This window comes from Schistocerca nitens, chromosome 5, assembly GCF_023898315.1.
Source record: "Schistocerca nitens isolate TAMUIC-IGC-003100 chromosome 5, iqSchNite1.1, whole genome shotgun sequence".
Lineage (NCBI taxonomy): Eukaryota > Metazoa > Arthropoda > Insecta > Orthoptera > Acrididae > Schistocerca > Schistocerca nitens.
The window spans coordinates 231,113,517-231,130,082 of NC_064618.1; the positions used below are offsets into that span (position 1 = coordinate 231,113,517).

Genomic DNA, 16,566 nt, shown 5'->3' on the forward strand with positions numbered 1-16,566 from the left:
TTTGGAAACTGCTGGTGTGTCTTTGTGTTATGTGTTGACAATACTGTTATGTGACAGATATGTACAGAGTGTTTTGCTACTGAGCCAGTGTAGACAGAAAGCTATTTACTATATGGGAAGAGCAGCAGCACTATTGCTACTGTTTGTGATAAAACAGCTTTATAGGAGGAGTATTGCTTAGACTGAGTGCTGCAGGATTTGCGTTGTTAGTGGTGTCGGTGTCAGGATTTGCCAGTAACAGTATAGCAACATAGTGCTGAAACACAAGAACCAGTGTGCTTTACAGTTACAGACAGTTAACATGGGTCCGGGCAAGGGAGCAGAATTTACTTGTAAAGCTGTTTTATCACAAACAATAGCAATAGTGCTGCTGCTCTTCGTGGGTATCAATGCACTAGTTGGGGTAACCAGCTTTGCAAAGGGAGTTGATATGAGATTGTGTGGTGGTTGGAGTAAAAGGATAAACTTTAAAGCATAATAAGTAAAAACTTTTTATTGATAACATGTTTTAACTATTTACAATACTTGTATAAGACATAAAAAATATTGAAAACATATTATGACTTATGACTGTTTGTAATACTTGTTTATAAACAACATTTTTCATTGTGTTATCTGGTGTATATATGTACAAATTTTTCGAATTTCCTACATGAGAGCAAACTATGCACAGTTGACAGTGAGAGAAGCAGAAACCTCTGATATTGTGGGGCAATATTCTAAAGTTTGCCCTTGCACTTTGTCAGTTGTAAAACTGTAGGCTAATTTGATTGGAAATTGCAGTCTTTTAAATTGAAATTGCAGTTCAGCGGAGCTCAGTGGTGTTCTGGGGATAAGTAATGTGTGTCCTTTGTACTTTTAGGTCATAAGTTCGATTTCGATGATGATGTTCGATAGCTGTTGACGATCATCCTTGCTCCATTTCATAGTTTTGGTAGGTTGAGATTTCGGAGTAGTTTGATCGGAGATCAAATTTTAAGTCAAAGGCAGTGTATTGGCATTCCTCGTATTTGCAGAGAGTTTAGAAATTCTGTGGAGAAGTTCATACTTACTTCAACATTTACCGTCATGTCAATCGATTTGTATATTCTATCTTCACCGGGAATTTTCTTTTGAAATTGATATCGTCGACAATATTATTTGTAATTACCAAAATTGCCCTTTAAAATACCCAGTCGGATTGGTATAGTTGTGAATAAGTTTTGGATACATTTGACGAAGATTTCGTTTTCATCAGTGGCTATGTTGCATTAAGTTTAATGAGGCCGGTCGTCTGGTCAGCAGGATCTGTGCCTTTGCATATTTGTAAAAGTTGCTGAGCAAAATGTGCTGTCGTTTTGTCTTTCAATAGTTCAACTCTCATATTTTTTGTTAATCGCAGTATTTGAATGTGTGGCCAGAGATGTGATTTTTTTTTAAGCATGCACTGATCTCGTCTGTTGGTGTTGACTTGGGGATAACAGAAAATCTTTGTCGAAAATCTCCTGAGAGTATGAGTAGAGCTCCTCCCATCACCTCAGAGTTTCCTATCAAGTCTTTCAATGTTCTGTCCATGGCTTCGAGTGATTTTTTATGTGACATTGTGCATTCGTCCCAGAAGATAATATTAACTTGCTTCAGAAGTTCATCCATTCTTGAGGTTTTACATACCGGTAATTGTTCTTCGGCTATATTCAACGGTAGTTGTAGGCATCCTCCTTCCACAGGTATGGCTGCAATGTCGGTTGCTGCCAGTGCAAGTGCGATGTGTTGTTCAGCAACAAATTTACTAGAAACATTTTGCCGGTGCCGCTTGTTGAATCCAAGTAAACAATTCCGCTAGTGTTGTTGTCGATCCGGTCCATAATAACTTTGTAAATTTCCTTTTGATTATCTTTGAGGAGTAATTTGTTGTGAGCAGTGTACTCTGTAGTTCGTTTATGTTGTAGCTTCATTCTTTTGTAACTTCGAAGTTTAGCACACTAATAGCATCTTTCTTTTTGTGCTTGCATCCCAATTTGTCCTAAGGTCTGGTTGTTTATTGCTAAACATTTAGGTTCGTTCTTGGCGAATGAGTGTTTCATTGAAGAGGTTGTCATTGAATTCCACGGTCAGTCCACGATGAGCTTTATGGATTTGGAGTATGTGATCACTTATACTCTCTGTGAAGGAGTCCCATAGCTATTTTGGATTCGATGGGTTACATGTTGTTAGAATTACAGCGAGTAAGTCTCTCATTTGTTCAGCTGAGGCTGTGAGTGAGGCTTCTTGTAATGCTAATTCCCAGTGGTTGTCGTTTTCCATTAGTCCAAAGCGTTGGCCCGCATCTCTACGTCTGGCACAGGTAGCCGTAAATAATCTTGAGATCTGTGGAACTTGTTGGTCCCCATATTTCGTGTAGCAACATTCGGAGATAGAAACATTCGATGTTGTTCGGATGTACGTTGTATACTCGGCCTGGTGCGCCAGTTTTCGTGATTCCTGGATGCTCTTCTACTGGAATTCCTTATTTTCGTCATTGAAAGATTTTTCTTGTTGTGTTCCACGTATAATAGGTAGGGACGTCGACATGTAATAATATTTTCCCGAAAGGATCCGTTTGGCACAGTTTGTAAAAAATTGTTAATGATGTGTTCTGAGGTGGTTCGCTTGCAATTTTTCTGGCGGTGTCTTTCGTGAAGTAAACTATCTGTCCATTCTCCAAATGTACTTCTGCATGTTGCACTGTTGGTTCGCGTTCGTGTATGGGAAAACCGAAAATTCGCCGCACTGCTTCGTTACTTTTGATGTATCTTCCAATTTGGTACATGAGGATCTCGTTTCCGTTTTGTTGTTAGCTATCTTTGACTATTTGAAATACCGCCATATCACACGTCTTTGTTCACATACTTTCAGACATATCTGATGGATTTCACTGAATTGCAGTATTCTACGTTTGTGTGTGCTTGGAACATTTTGGAAAATAGTGCGTTATGTGGTACTTCCGACTGATTATATATTTGCAGTTCGTCGCTGTGAACCACCGTTTTTGGGTGCTCGTCTTCTGTGTTTGGGAAGGCCATCAATTACGATTTGTGTGTCATCCAAGTATGGTTTTGGGTATTTCTACTTTTTTGCTTTTACATTTTCTATCGCTCATACGTGGCGAATTGGGGTTTAAAAGGTTCGCATGTTCCGTGAAAAATGTTGTTCACTGCTATGTAGTACAATTCCGAATTTTCTTGTGGAATGGGAAATTCAATTTGGATGATTCTGTTGATATCTGTGGGATGAATTCTATAGTGTAACCATATGAGATTGTGCGAGTGAGGCAGTCCTAGTTTTTGTCATCCAATTGTGTATATACATCCAGCATCTAACGGTTCCAAAGATGTGGTATTTTGTGATGACTTCAATAAATCTCAATTGCTTTTGTCGGAAAACTCGCCCTACCATGTCGTGTCGATGCATGGGGGTATGTCCGTTTCTTAGTTCTCTGATTTCTGGCCATGACGACTTGCAGGTGAATGTTATGAAGAGGTCAGGTAGTCTATATTTTCTTATGTGGGTCATGTCATTTTGAGTGTATTCGCGCATGTGTGACATCCTATGTATGATGAGTGTAAGATTACCAGTGTTCCAATATCGCCAGTGTTACCGTCATTTATGATTGCGTCTCGAAGGTGGATGTATTCTTCCGTGCGTAGTTTCATCTGTTTCAGTGTTATGTAAACCATCTATTCCGTTTTTTTTCTGCATACATACCTACTAGGAATTGTTGCAATAAACGGCTAGTGTTGAGAATGTGATTGTACGTTTAATTGTATCTAGGCGGGGTAGCCGCGTGGTCTCGGGCGTCTAGCCACGGTTCGCTTGGCTTCCGCCATCGGAGATTCGAGTCCACCCTCTGGCATGGGTGTGTGTGTTAACCTTAGCGTAAGTTAGTTTAAGTTGGATTAAGCAGCAGTTTGGTCACAAAGGAACTGACCACAAACTTCCAATTTCCTGATCACCAAGCGGTAAGCATAGAACTCCTTGGAAGTGACTTTTTTATTCGTTTATACGCCTGTTTCATGTTGGACACGTTCCACATTAAAACTATATCCGTCGTCTCCGTGCAGAAATATTAATGGATGTTGGAGGGCATCATATGAGCCGTGTGTCTCTGCAATGCAGTCCTCTTCTTTGTTGTAAAGGCTATATCACTGCTGGTGTTTTCATTGTCCACAATTACGATGGCGACTTCGTTTATCTGTGGTGCATTGAATCGATGTTCGAGATGGTCTTTTGTCGGCTCGAATTATAACTTTATAGCCGTCAGAAATCATGCATTCTAGTGTTGTTTTGAATATGTGAATCAGTTGATTGTATTTATGTAAGATCCTCTAAGAAGTCATTTGGAAGCAGGCGTTGTACCGTTTTATATTTTGAAAAAGTGTTTTGATTCTGGAGTTTCCTCGGTCATGTAATGTAAAAATTCCTACAGAGGTGCTTCCAGTGGTAATAATCGAATTTTTCCATTCATGCAACAGAGTCCTGGTTTTTCTCTACTGAATTTTTTCGAGTTGTAAAATTGGCAGATGTTAACCATTTTTCCGATTAAGACATATTTGTGTTTGTTATATTCTTTTGTAGGGTCGTAGTGGAATGATTTATTTGTTAGGTTGTACTGTTTACTTGTCCTCGTCCGTGCTTCTCGCAGGGTGATGTTTTCATGGCTGGCTTGAGTTCGCAGTCTTATAATGATTGTGTCGCAGTTCTTGATTCTTCAATCCATTCATTTCTCTGCTTCTCACACGGTGCTCATTGTCGTACGTTGGGAACTTAAACGTGTTTTGCGCTCCTCGTCTCTCTCATTTTTTCGGTGTTCTCTTTGTTTTCGCTGTTTTGCTTCAGAACTGGCAAGATCTCCTTTTCTTTTACATTTGGGCATTGTTTAAAATATAAATCAAATAATTTTTTTTGTTAACAAATACACTAAGTACACTTTAAACAGCTTTCACATTTTATTTTCGATTTATATTCAGTCACTGTATCAATCTGACTACTCACATTTCACTGTTTGTTTTTATTCACTCATTGCATTACTTTTTCGGTTCCTGTCGTTCGAAATCACGACGGGTCTTGCTTTATATACCCCTACCAAGGCCAGCCCACTAGTGGCGAATTCAGGACCTTCCAAAAAGGTTTAGAACTGTCCACAATGTTCCAGAATATTCCACAACATTCAAGAGTATCTGGAATGTTCCACAATTATCTGCTATGTTCTGGGATGATCCCAAACACTCTGGAATCTTTCCGAATATTCCAGACTATTCCAGAACATCCTGGATCATTGTGGAACATTCCTGAACATGCTGGAGTGTTTTGGAATGCTATTGAATATCGAATGTTCTGGAATGTTTCCCTGGGAGAGGCCGATGACCAGTTGCGTCACAAATTATTGAAGAAGTTACTGTTCCCATGGCTGAGAATGCTAGATGCAGTGTGCGATCTTCAAGCAGAGCACAAGCTGTATCACGACAGCTGAATATTTCATGGTCCACCATTCGAAAAGTGCTGTGAACAGTTGTGGTATTACTCACCAACTTCTGCCACGTGGTGCAGACGTGGTATTACCCACCAACTTTTGCCACGTGGTGCAGACGTTCGAGTAGACTCTGCTCTTATGCCTCTTGCAAGGGTTCAAGTTGACGATTGTGGCCTTGGAACATTTTGTGGAGTTAAGAAGCACACTTCATGCTCTCTGAGGCAGTGAACACTCACAGTTCTCGCATTTGGGGATAGTCCTGCCAACGAACGTTCATGAAGCTCCCGTGCATAGTGAAAGTGTCGCTGTGTGGAGTGGTCTTCTGACACAGTTCATGATTGATTCATTTTTCTTTCAGGAACTTTGGCCCCAACGACATGCAGTATGAATGGCACATATTACTGTGATCTGCTTTGCCAACATGTGATCCCTGCTCTATGAGAGAGAGGTGCTTCGGACTCAGCTGTTTTGACGCGCAATAGAGCTCCAACTAACACTGCTCATGAGGTCACTTGGCGACTCCGTAACACATATGGAGAAAACCGATTCATTTGTCAGTCGTTCAGTCGTGTGGCCACCAAGATCACCAGATTTCTACTCATGTACTCAGATGATTTCTGGCAGTGGAGTCAAGTGAAGGTCATGGTTTATCAATGGGGCACTAACACATGTTGGAGATTGAAGATAAGCATAGCGAGGGAGGTAGCCAACATCCCACCCGAGATGTTTCAAGCAGCAGTAGAGAAATCTCTAGTGCAGTTCCAGGCTGTTATGGATGCAGATGGTCATCATACTGAGCAACATTTTGTAATGTGGAATTTGAACGTGGTACAGAATTAACAAATGTTACCCTATAATGTGGAAATTAAAACGTATTTGTTTCAATGGTTTCTTCAGCCTTTGCCTTATACCGGCTCTTACAAATGTTTCCAAAACGTTTCATCGTCCTGTGATCACTCGTTTCTCATGGGGGTCCTCTAACGTAGCAAAGTTTAATTATAACCACCATGTACAATGAAGTGCGTGTTTCATTTGCCAAGTAGCTCTATTGGCCAGGCCTGGAGGATTTATATTGTTTCCAAAGTTTCGACGCTCTTTCAGTTAGTTCCCTATTGAAGTTTTCCAAAAATTTCGTGAGCAACGTGCTTTGCTTAGATGAAACAGTTCCAAGGAGTATTACTAATATTATCGTTCGGTGAGTGAATTAATTATTTTCATGTCCTTCCAATTTGATGCCTTTGAAAGTAGTGTCAGATTACTAAATATCAAATTACATGATAAATGCTACATAGCTTTTCAGTTTGTTTCATCAACATCTGTAAGTCATTTGATTTTTTATGCATATTGAAAAGTCACCCTGAATGTCATACCTCGTGTACAAGCTGGATTATCAAATGAGGCTTTCACTGTAATTTGGTTCCAAAAAATTCCAGTATTTTGTGTTTTGGCTAGGGTGAATGTCACAAATTTTTTACTCTTGTGATTTTTTACAGTTCGATTTCGTAGGCTAGAATGGCCATGAACCATAGACATTATCAAGCCTAACAATGTATCATTTACATGTTGGTGCTAATTTAAATTGTTATACAGAATATCATGTTTGAATAGGTCTATTGACAAGTCCACGTAAAAAGTAGCAACAACAGACTCCCCATTGTTTCAGTGTTGATTTAAGAAGGCCTGGTGTCCGTAAGATTCCTGTAGCTGTGGGATGTCATACATAGGACAAATCTGTCGCACAGTAGATGATAGATGTGTTGATCGGCGACGACAAACACGTCTGGACCAGCCAGAGAATCTGCAGGGGCTGAGCATTGCCTCAGTACGGAACATAGAGTAAATACAAAAACACGGAAATTCTGTCGTCGACGTCTTCGTGCTGGGACAGCATTATTAAGGAAGCAGTGGAAATTCTCAGTTCGACTAATTTACTTAACAGGAACCCAGGATACCAACTCAGCGAGGCATGGGATCCAGCGCTGGCCATGTTAAAATGACAGCGAACGCAAAAAAGAACTATTGGTCGTACGAGGGATGACGCTGCGGTAGTGACATAGATATTTGGTTGACAACGGCGAGGGACACGCGCCTGTATTTCGGCAGGCGGCTCCCGCCGGAGGGCGCTGGGGCGGCCGAAGGCAGCGCACAGCCTGACTGACAGGCCTTTGAGCGTGCGTTCATCGTCCGACAGGTGGCGTAATTGTCTCTCTCGCTACCGATCTGCATATCTGCGCTAATGGTCACCGAAATTTGGCGCGTCCACGCCCGCGCAGCTTCTTCTCCGATTGTCATAAATAGGAAGCTTCAGTCATAGCCTGGGCATTGTGTTCGTCTCACCTGAAGAGGTCGGTCAGTTACGCCGACGAAATATTGTGGAGTTTTCACAACGATGTCTGACGTCTCGCTCGAGAACCATATTTAACGCGATACTCCACTCCAATGACAAGATCTTTACAACACAGACAAACCACATTACTGTCTGGGACAAGAAACTAAAACTTACTTGAGATAGAAATAGCACAGCTACATGTCCTGCTGCAGCAAGTGATGCTATTGGGTTCGATGCATCAGATGATGTAGATTTTTTTTAAGAAGTAAGATACGTAAACAAGTGGCTCTAAGCGCTATGGGATTTAACATCTGAGGTCATCAGCCCACTAGACTTAGAACTACTTAAACCTAACTAACCTAAGGACGTCACACACATCCATGCCCGAGGCAGGATTCGAACATGCGACCGTAGCAGCAGCGCGGTTTCTGACTGAAGGGCCTAGAGCCGCTCGTCCACAGCGGCCGGATGTAAACAAATGATGTAGATTTTCTATTTTTTGTCTAAAATATTTGTAAATTGAATTTGGATCCATATTACATGCTTAATGCTATAAATACGAAAGCAACTATCTCTTACGCTTTGGTGATTAAATAGCGGAAGCGATTTTGATGAAATTTGGTATGACGATAGCTTGAACACTGAAAAGTAACATAGGCTACTAAAGAAAGTGTGTAGTACGTTTACTGATGAAGAATATAATGCGAAATACGGAGACATTATTATTCTTTGAAAAAGCTGTTTCCTGTTTGACTTTTGAACTTTGCCATATTTGTGAAAATGTTCTATATAATATGATTCAATGTAATGGATACAATCCTCAACGTATTTAATCCACTATTTCGTACTAATATCAGTCACAAGCCTGTCGCATTTAAGCCGCTGAGTATCATGATTCTCTTACAGCTCTTGAGACACTTGAAGACTCAAGGACGGTGTCATTTGAGTGCTGTACGATAAACACGTGTAGAACACGGGTGGCTCTCAGTGAAGCTGCATTTGATTGTGATATGTGGGCGTAGCCGCGGGTATCACGCAGACACACGAGGGTAACTGTTGTTATTACAGTAGATGCACCAAATAGCTGCTTATAATAAGTAATCTTTATTCACGACAGACTGTTTCGGCTTTATCGCCATTTTTAGGTACCTACGATTACAGTTTTGGTGAGAACATGTATGAATGTGAATGTCACTTGTATTAAAGTAGCTGTATTGTACTCACGTCTAGATTGAAGTGACGTCCATATTTCTTCGTTAGTGGACTGTCTTATAACTGTCACTGTTTTAATAAGATGGTAAATGATGTCAGGATGTTGAAAATAAAACGTTAACTACGATGTGACAGTAGTTTTTGATAGCTCCACTCTTACGACGCTATATGTTTACAATGATTGTGCAGATGAACAGCGATATTATTTTATTAACTACAATTTGGTACGATTATTTTTGGTTGTTGAATATGTTACTTCCGAATTATCCAGTTTCGTGTTCTAAAAGTTCAATAAAGTTTTTGAGGTAGTACTTTCTCTAAATTCTGTATGTTCGTTTAATATTTCATGTGGTTTTTTTCTCGTGTGCATATAGGTTCTCAATTCTTCAAGAATTTTCGTTGGAATACCTTTTGGTATTCTGTGCAGAATCTGGAGTGCATTTTCGATCGTATCAGCAGTGCGATTTTGTTTTTTCAAGCGTAGAACGAAGCTCGATTGATTATATTCGCTCTCTCTAATGTATTCTTTATATCTCATAAAATTTCTTCCTGTTTATCCAATGTAAAAGCTATTACAGCTGCCACACGTCCAGAAAGACGTGACTACAATAGAGCTACTTTAATACAAATGACGTTCACATTCATACATGTTCTCATCAAAATTGCAATCGCATTTACTTGAAAACAGCGATAAAGCCGAAATGTCTGTTGTGAATAAAGATTACTTATTGTAAGCAGCTACTTGGTGCATCTACTGTAATAATCATGATGTTATCACACATACACTATGTGATCAAAAATATCCGGACACCCCCAGAAAAATACGTTTTTCATATTAGGTGCAGTGTGCTGCCACCTACTGCAGGTACTGCATGTCAGCGACCTCAGTAGTCGTTAGGCATCGTGAAAGAGCAAAATGGGGCGCTCCGTGAGACTCACGGACTTCGGACGTGGTCAGGTGATTGGGTGTCACTTGTCTCACACGTCAGCACGCGAGATTTCCACACTCCTAAACTTCCCCAGGTCCACTGTTTCCGGTGTGATAGTGAAGTGGAAACTTGTAGGGACATGTACAGCACAAAAGCGTACAGGCCGTCCTCGTCTGTTGACTGACAGTTGAAGAGGGTCGTAATATGTAATAGGTAGACATCTAACCAGGCCATCACACAGGAATTCCAAACTGCATCAGGATCCTCAGCACGTACTATGACAGCTCGGCGAGAAGTGAGAAAACTTGGATTTCATGAATGAGCGGCTGCTCATAAGCCACACATCACGCCAGTAATGCCAAAAGATGCATCGCTTGGTGTAAGGAGCGTAAACATTGGACGATTGAACAGTGGAAAAATGTTGTTTAGAGTGATGATATTGGAACGCTATTGGTCTTTATTGGACCAGAACGAATATCAGAATCTTGAAGAAGGGACTTTCTAAATTTTTTATTTAATTTTTTCCATTTTCGGTGTGAAGAGATTTAATTTCCAGAATCAAGATTAAATGGCAAAAAAAAGAGGGAAAAAAAAGGAAAAATGACGCTTTGAAGAATATAGCGCTAGAATTAAAACAAGTAGTTGGCGTTGCTGACTCACAGGGTACCGGGTTTAGTTCCCAGCTAGGTTGAAGTTCCTCTACTCGGGATTGCGTGTGTGTTTCTTGTCTTCATCAGCATTTCATCATCATCGACGTGCAAGGCACCGAAGTGGCGTCAAATAAAAGTACTATCCCGAACAGGGACGCATGGTCAATAAAGCCATATGCATAACTGAGTGCGTTCCATAAGTAAAGCGACCAATTTTTTTCTGACGCAACGGTACACCACAGCGTGTTGTAACCGGCTGGGCCAAGTGGAGGGGGGTGTTAGCTTCAAACCGCTCTTTGTCTCATTCGGCTTCAAGCTGCCGGGGAGTCAGGACGTGCGTTTCCGTCAACCCCGTTTTGAGTTTATGTAACACGGCACAATGGATCATTCTGTAGAGCAACGGTACGCCATCAAATTTTGCTTTAAACTTGGGAAGTCCGCCACCGAAACGTTTCCATTACTTCAGCATGCCTTTGGGACTGATTGCTTGTCCACATCACAAGTTTTCCGATGGCACAAGTCATTCATGGAGGCCCGAGAGGAAATCACCGACTAACCTCGCAGTGGACGGCCATCAACCGCACGACTCGACGAAAATGTGACGCTTTTGCGCGATTGTTTGAACTCTGACAGACGGCTGAGCCTTCAATTGATAGTGCAAACTCTAAACATGTTAAAAACAACCGTTTTCCGCATTGTGACCGAAGATTTGAACATGAGAAAGGTGTGTGCCAAACTCGTCCCAAAAGTATTGACCGACGAACACAAGCACATGCGAGCGCATCGGTGCCGAGAAATTTTGAAAATGTATGAAAATGATCCTCATTTTTTAAACTCAGTTATCACTGGTGATGAGTCGTGGATTTTTGAGTACGACCCAGAGACAAAAAGGCAGAGTTCAGAGTGGCACACCCCATCATCGCCGCGTCCCAAGAAGGCAAGCATGAGCAGGTCCAGGATCAAAACAACGCTCATTGTCTTCTTTGACGTCAGAGGCATTGTCCATCACGAATTCGTACCCACCGGGACTACAGTGAACTCACCTTTCTACTTGGAAGACTGAAAAGGAGGGTCTCGCGCTGCCGAAGCGACATCAAGAACACGTGGAAAGTTCACGACAATGCGCCGAGTCACAGGTTCCCCAGCCTCCCTGCAGTCCTGACCAGGCTTCCGCCGACTTTTTATTGTTTCCTCGATTAAAAGGAGTCATGAAATGAAAACATTGGGACACAATTGAAAGCCTCCAGGCGCATATTACATCAGCTCTAAAGGACATTCCGGAAAAGGCATTCCAGGATGCCTTCCAAGCATGGAAACACCGCCTCCAGAAGTGTATCGACGCGAGAGGGTGCTATTTTGAAAATTTTTGATTGTTTGTACGAATAATTCAATAAATGATTTTTTATTAATTTGGTCGCATTACTTATGGAACGCACCTTGTATTTCATTTAATTTCATTTTACTGGTATGTAAGAGCAGTCACAGGTAACAGAAGACAATGGTTATGCAATCCCCAGTGTGTTTAATCCAAACTTCCATAATAATATTATTAAATGCGAAAGCAACTTTGTTAGTTATGTTTTTTCAAAGAAACCACCAAACCGATGTCGATGTAATTTGTTATGGGCATAGCTCGAACTCTGAGGGAAAACAGGATACTGTAGAATCAACCCCTGAGAGAGTGAAGTAAGGAATGGAACATGTTTTCTTACGTCAGTGAACATAAACTATGCCGGCCGCTGTGACCGAGCGGTTCTAGGAGCTTCAGTCCGAAACCGCGCTGCTGCTACGGTCGCAGATTCGAACCCTGCCTCGGGCATGGATGTGTGTGATGTCTTTAGGTTAGTTAGGTTTAAGTCTAGGGGACTGATGACCTCAGATGTTTAAGTCCCCCGCCCAAAAAAAAAAAATGCTATGTTAAGATATTAACAAATTTATTGTGTAATATACGCGCTGTATAATGCATAGATGATCACTCCACTCCATATACAGCGCTCGGCTATGCTATACTTACTTGAACAAGCAGAAATGTGAGGGAAGCTGACATTGTTGCACATACAAAAATGTGAGTGCAGAGGGTGGATGACAGCTAATTTATTATAAGGTACTTTTCAAATAAAAACTGAAAAATCACTTCTGTGCATGCCTTAGTTACAACTAAAACTTAAATACGACAGCAAAACACAAATAATTAGCTACTGCTTAGACAGACCAAAAAATCTTTACCTCTAGCGAGATAACTTTCCATAAAACAATGTTCCTTTTCTTCAATTCGTCTAGGGATCTATCCACTAATATGTCAAATGACCGTACTGACATTCTCACGAAACAGAAAAATTTAACTCTATATTTTCATAAATCATTGGACAATGCGTGAAATTTCTTGTTGATGTCTCGATCAGCAGTGAAGGGATGTACCCAGAACATCTACTTTTTCTGCATTCTCTTTTAATTTCGACGTCGCAAACAAACAAACACAGCTACTAGCTCCATATCGATACTGAGGACAGACTGAATTAATTCCTGTGGCGTTTATGCTGGCAGACCATTGCACTGTCATTAGATAGTCGCGGGCTTTGCGACCCCGTGACGTGCTGTTTCCAGCCAGTCCTTTAGCGTTGGGTTTTCCGCCCGCCAGAGAAAGCCTCAAAAGGGGGACGGGCGTCTCTGCCGACTTTGCAATAAGAATATCCCTTCACATTTTATGGAGGTCTAGGATTGGTTGTGAGCATATTGCATAGGCATGTTTAAATGTTTTATTTTTACCTTTTTAATTTATTTATGTTTACCTGTTTTTTTTTCCTTTTGTAACATTAGTTCAGCAAATGGTTAAACATCGTCTTATTTTATGAATTTAAATTTCTCGTCCAATTTTTTTGTAAGAATCTTATATATTTTCAACATCTTCTTAAGTCCCCCGAATCATTATGCCTTCTTATAATGCCTTTAACCTTTGATCAAGATCTATGTATCTTTTACTTCTTTTTTAAGAGGCAGGCCAATGGAACCTTTCTCCAATTTCAGATACAGCGTCTACTGCTTCCTGCTTCAGCCTATTTATCAGAAAGTATTCAGTCGAATGTTTTTGATTTGTTGATGAGTTCCCTGTGTCAACCATCGATAGAATTCGTGGTCCTGTGCCGCTAGTTAAAACATTTCAGTTGGTATATTAGGATGTTCCAACCATTGATTGGCCACATAGTCTGCGAATTTCGCGACCTTTTTTCCACTGATCATTTCCTCCATTATTACCATCTACGCTTCATAAACACTGTTTGGTGGAAGATGTGCCACTGCAGCAAACATGTGCCACAGAGCAGTCAGACCTGTCTCTATTCCTGTATTCCTCCGTTATTCCCGGTTCTTGCATTCTCTTCCGTAGACAGTGGTTCAAGTGAAAATTGCAAACGGAAAGGGATGAAACTCCTCTTTCACACAGGATTTTCTCTGCTGCTTCACAACCGAATGCTCTGATTCCTTTGTCAGGAACAAACCCATCGTTAATAATAATAAAAAAAGAAACTATTAGCTTCAGTTAATATAAAAGTTTTCTGAGTATGGCACCACGTCATAATTTAAAAAATTGTACTGTAGAAAGTAACGTTTCGACCACGGTTACAATGGCCTCACAGCATCCCCAGAAATTTCTCCAGAGAGGAGGGGCATGGGGCAACACTCATAAATAGTCAGTTTCGATGTAAATGAATTGATCGATTCTGAGATGTGGCGTACCATAATAACTAATTATTAAAGGCGGCAGAATAAAATTCCCACAGAATTGATGACTATCCATTCAATTCTATAAGTGAATGAGAATTCTGTAATGAATAAAAACTTGTGCTCCAGATTCTGGAGGAAGGGGGGGGGGCAGGGAGGGCACAAGTGCTCCATATTGCTCCCACCCTCTTTGCGGACTCCTTTGCTGAGGGATATTGTTATTCGCCGCACATCTGTAGTGCCGACCCTTAGGAAAATGCCAACTGTTTTCTTCAGATGCAGTGCGGCTGGTCCTGGCGGAGGTTCGAGTCCTCCCTCGGGCATGGGTGTGTGTGTTTGTCCTTAGGATAATTTAGGTTAAGTAGCGTGTAAGTTTAGGGACTGGTAACCTTAGCAGTTAAGTCCCATAAGATTTCACACACATTTGAACATTTTCTTCAGATGCAGCCAGCGCTTGTCCGATACCGAACCAGTAAATGAACACCCCGTGTAAACATGTGCGGCATTCTTTTAAAATACTTGTAGTGTGCCTGAAACTACAGTATCACTTGACTTAAACGTCGTAGTTATGAATGCTAGTGATATGCTGTAAACTTAACGCGCGCTCGTGGAACTGCAAACGACAGGATGCAGCTTTATATGAATTTTATGATTTCAATTACCCAAACATATATTAGCTTATTTCAAGTTCGTACACCACACCACATGAAGGATTCGAGAGTGACGCCTAAATTGTTTTAGGAGTATGGCGTGACAGTTAAACTTCTTTACCAAGTTTAATGGTCATTTCATGAAAATAATTGGTACGCAGTAAATGAAAATCGTTCTTTAAATAAGGAAATCAAAGTAGTCTTGGATTTCACACAATTAAACAAAACGTTAGTGACGTTAAACAGAAAATACTCTCTGTCAAAACTGAGAATGGAGACGTCTCTTAGGCTATGATCAACATCGTTAGATATATTAAAACATTATATTAGCATTCATTGTTACTCGTTAACAGATTCAGAGTTAAGTTACCTGACAGGAGTCCTTCATGCCATCGGGGTACCCAGCACACATCATGTTGTCTGTGATCATTGATTCTCTGTACTTTGTGTTTTTGCGGCATTCTTCATTGGTCATGACAGGAACTTCTACTTCTTGGAGTATACAAGAAGCTTTTCCGTCTTCTTGTAAGGTTCCCCATCCCGTTGCTACTGCTTTTGTTCCTTCATACAGCTTCTCTGTAAAACAAGAAATTATGTAGTATGCTTTTAAATATATAGAGCTTGGTCAAAAATATTGAAATACTGCGAGAAATCCATGCTTGAACATAAATGCAGAAGCTAGCCAAGCCTGCAGGTTATACTGCTGTGTTTCATCACGAACGGCACATGTGCAATGTCCTCAAAATGTTGCTAGCGTCAATCATAGTCAGAACAGTGTTCTGTTTAGTTGTACGTGCTTTATATCGGAGCTGTGACTTCGAACTTGGGCAAGGGTGACTTCGAACTTGGGCAAGTCGTTGGTGCCCGTATGGTGGGCGCTAACGTAACCAAGGTAGCTGAGTGTTTGGTGTTTCAAGGGCCACCATATCGAAGACTTATACCACATACCGGGAAAGCGGAAAAAAATCATCTGCTAAGTCACAACACGGACGATAATGTCTGTTGAGTGATCATGAGAGACGGTCATTGAAGAGGATTGTGGCGAAAAATAAAGAGAACGAGAACTGCAAAAGTCACTATAGAGCTGAATGTGGCACTCGCAAATCCTATCACCACCAAAACAACACGAATGGGCTCTAGAAGCAGGGAATTGCAGAGTGAGGTAGAATTCCAAAACTGTTCATCAGGGATGCAACTGCCCGTTACAAGAAAACGTGGTGCCAAAGTCATAAAACCTGGAGTATCGAGGAATGAAAGAAATCGTTTCGTCGGATGAGTCTTGTTGCACACTGTTTCCAATTTCTGGCGGAGTGATGATTGGGTAGCCATATCGTGGTATTCCATTGGCTTCTGCAACGTTGCATTGCTGCCAAGGATTATGTGACCATTTTGGTTGATCAGGTCCGTTACTTGGTACATTGCTTTTTCCCCAGTGATGGTACTGTGTTCCCAGGCGAGAGAGCGCCTTTTCATACAGTTTGCATCGCCCCGTACTGGTTTAGTGAGCAGGAGGATGAACTGTCACATATGCCCTGCCTACCAAAGTCAACAGATCTCAGTATTATGGAGCTTTTGTGGTGTACTTTAAAGA

General features: G+C 41.1%; 1 protein-coding gene across 1 annotated transcript in view; it reads right to left on the reverse strand.

The window, feature by feature from the left end:
- Positions 1-16,566, reverse strand: part of LOC126259804 (trypsin-7-like) — a 143,429-nt gene that overhangs the window by 19,245 nt on the left and 107,618 nt on the right. The window contains exon 5 of the mRNA XM_049956832.1: positions 15,346-15,551. Coding sequence (XP_049812789.1) covers positions 15,346-15,551 — 206 coding nt within the window. The remainder of the gene's footprint in view (positions 1-15,345; positions 15,552-16,566) is intronic.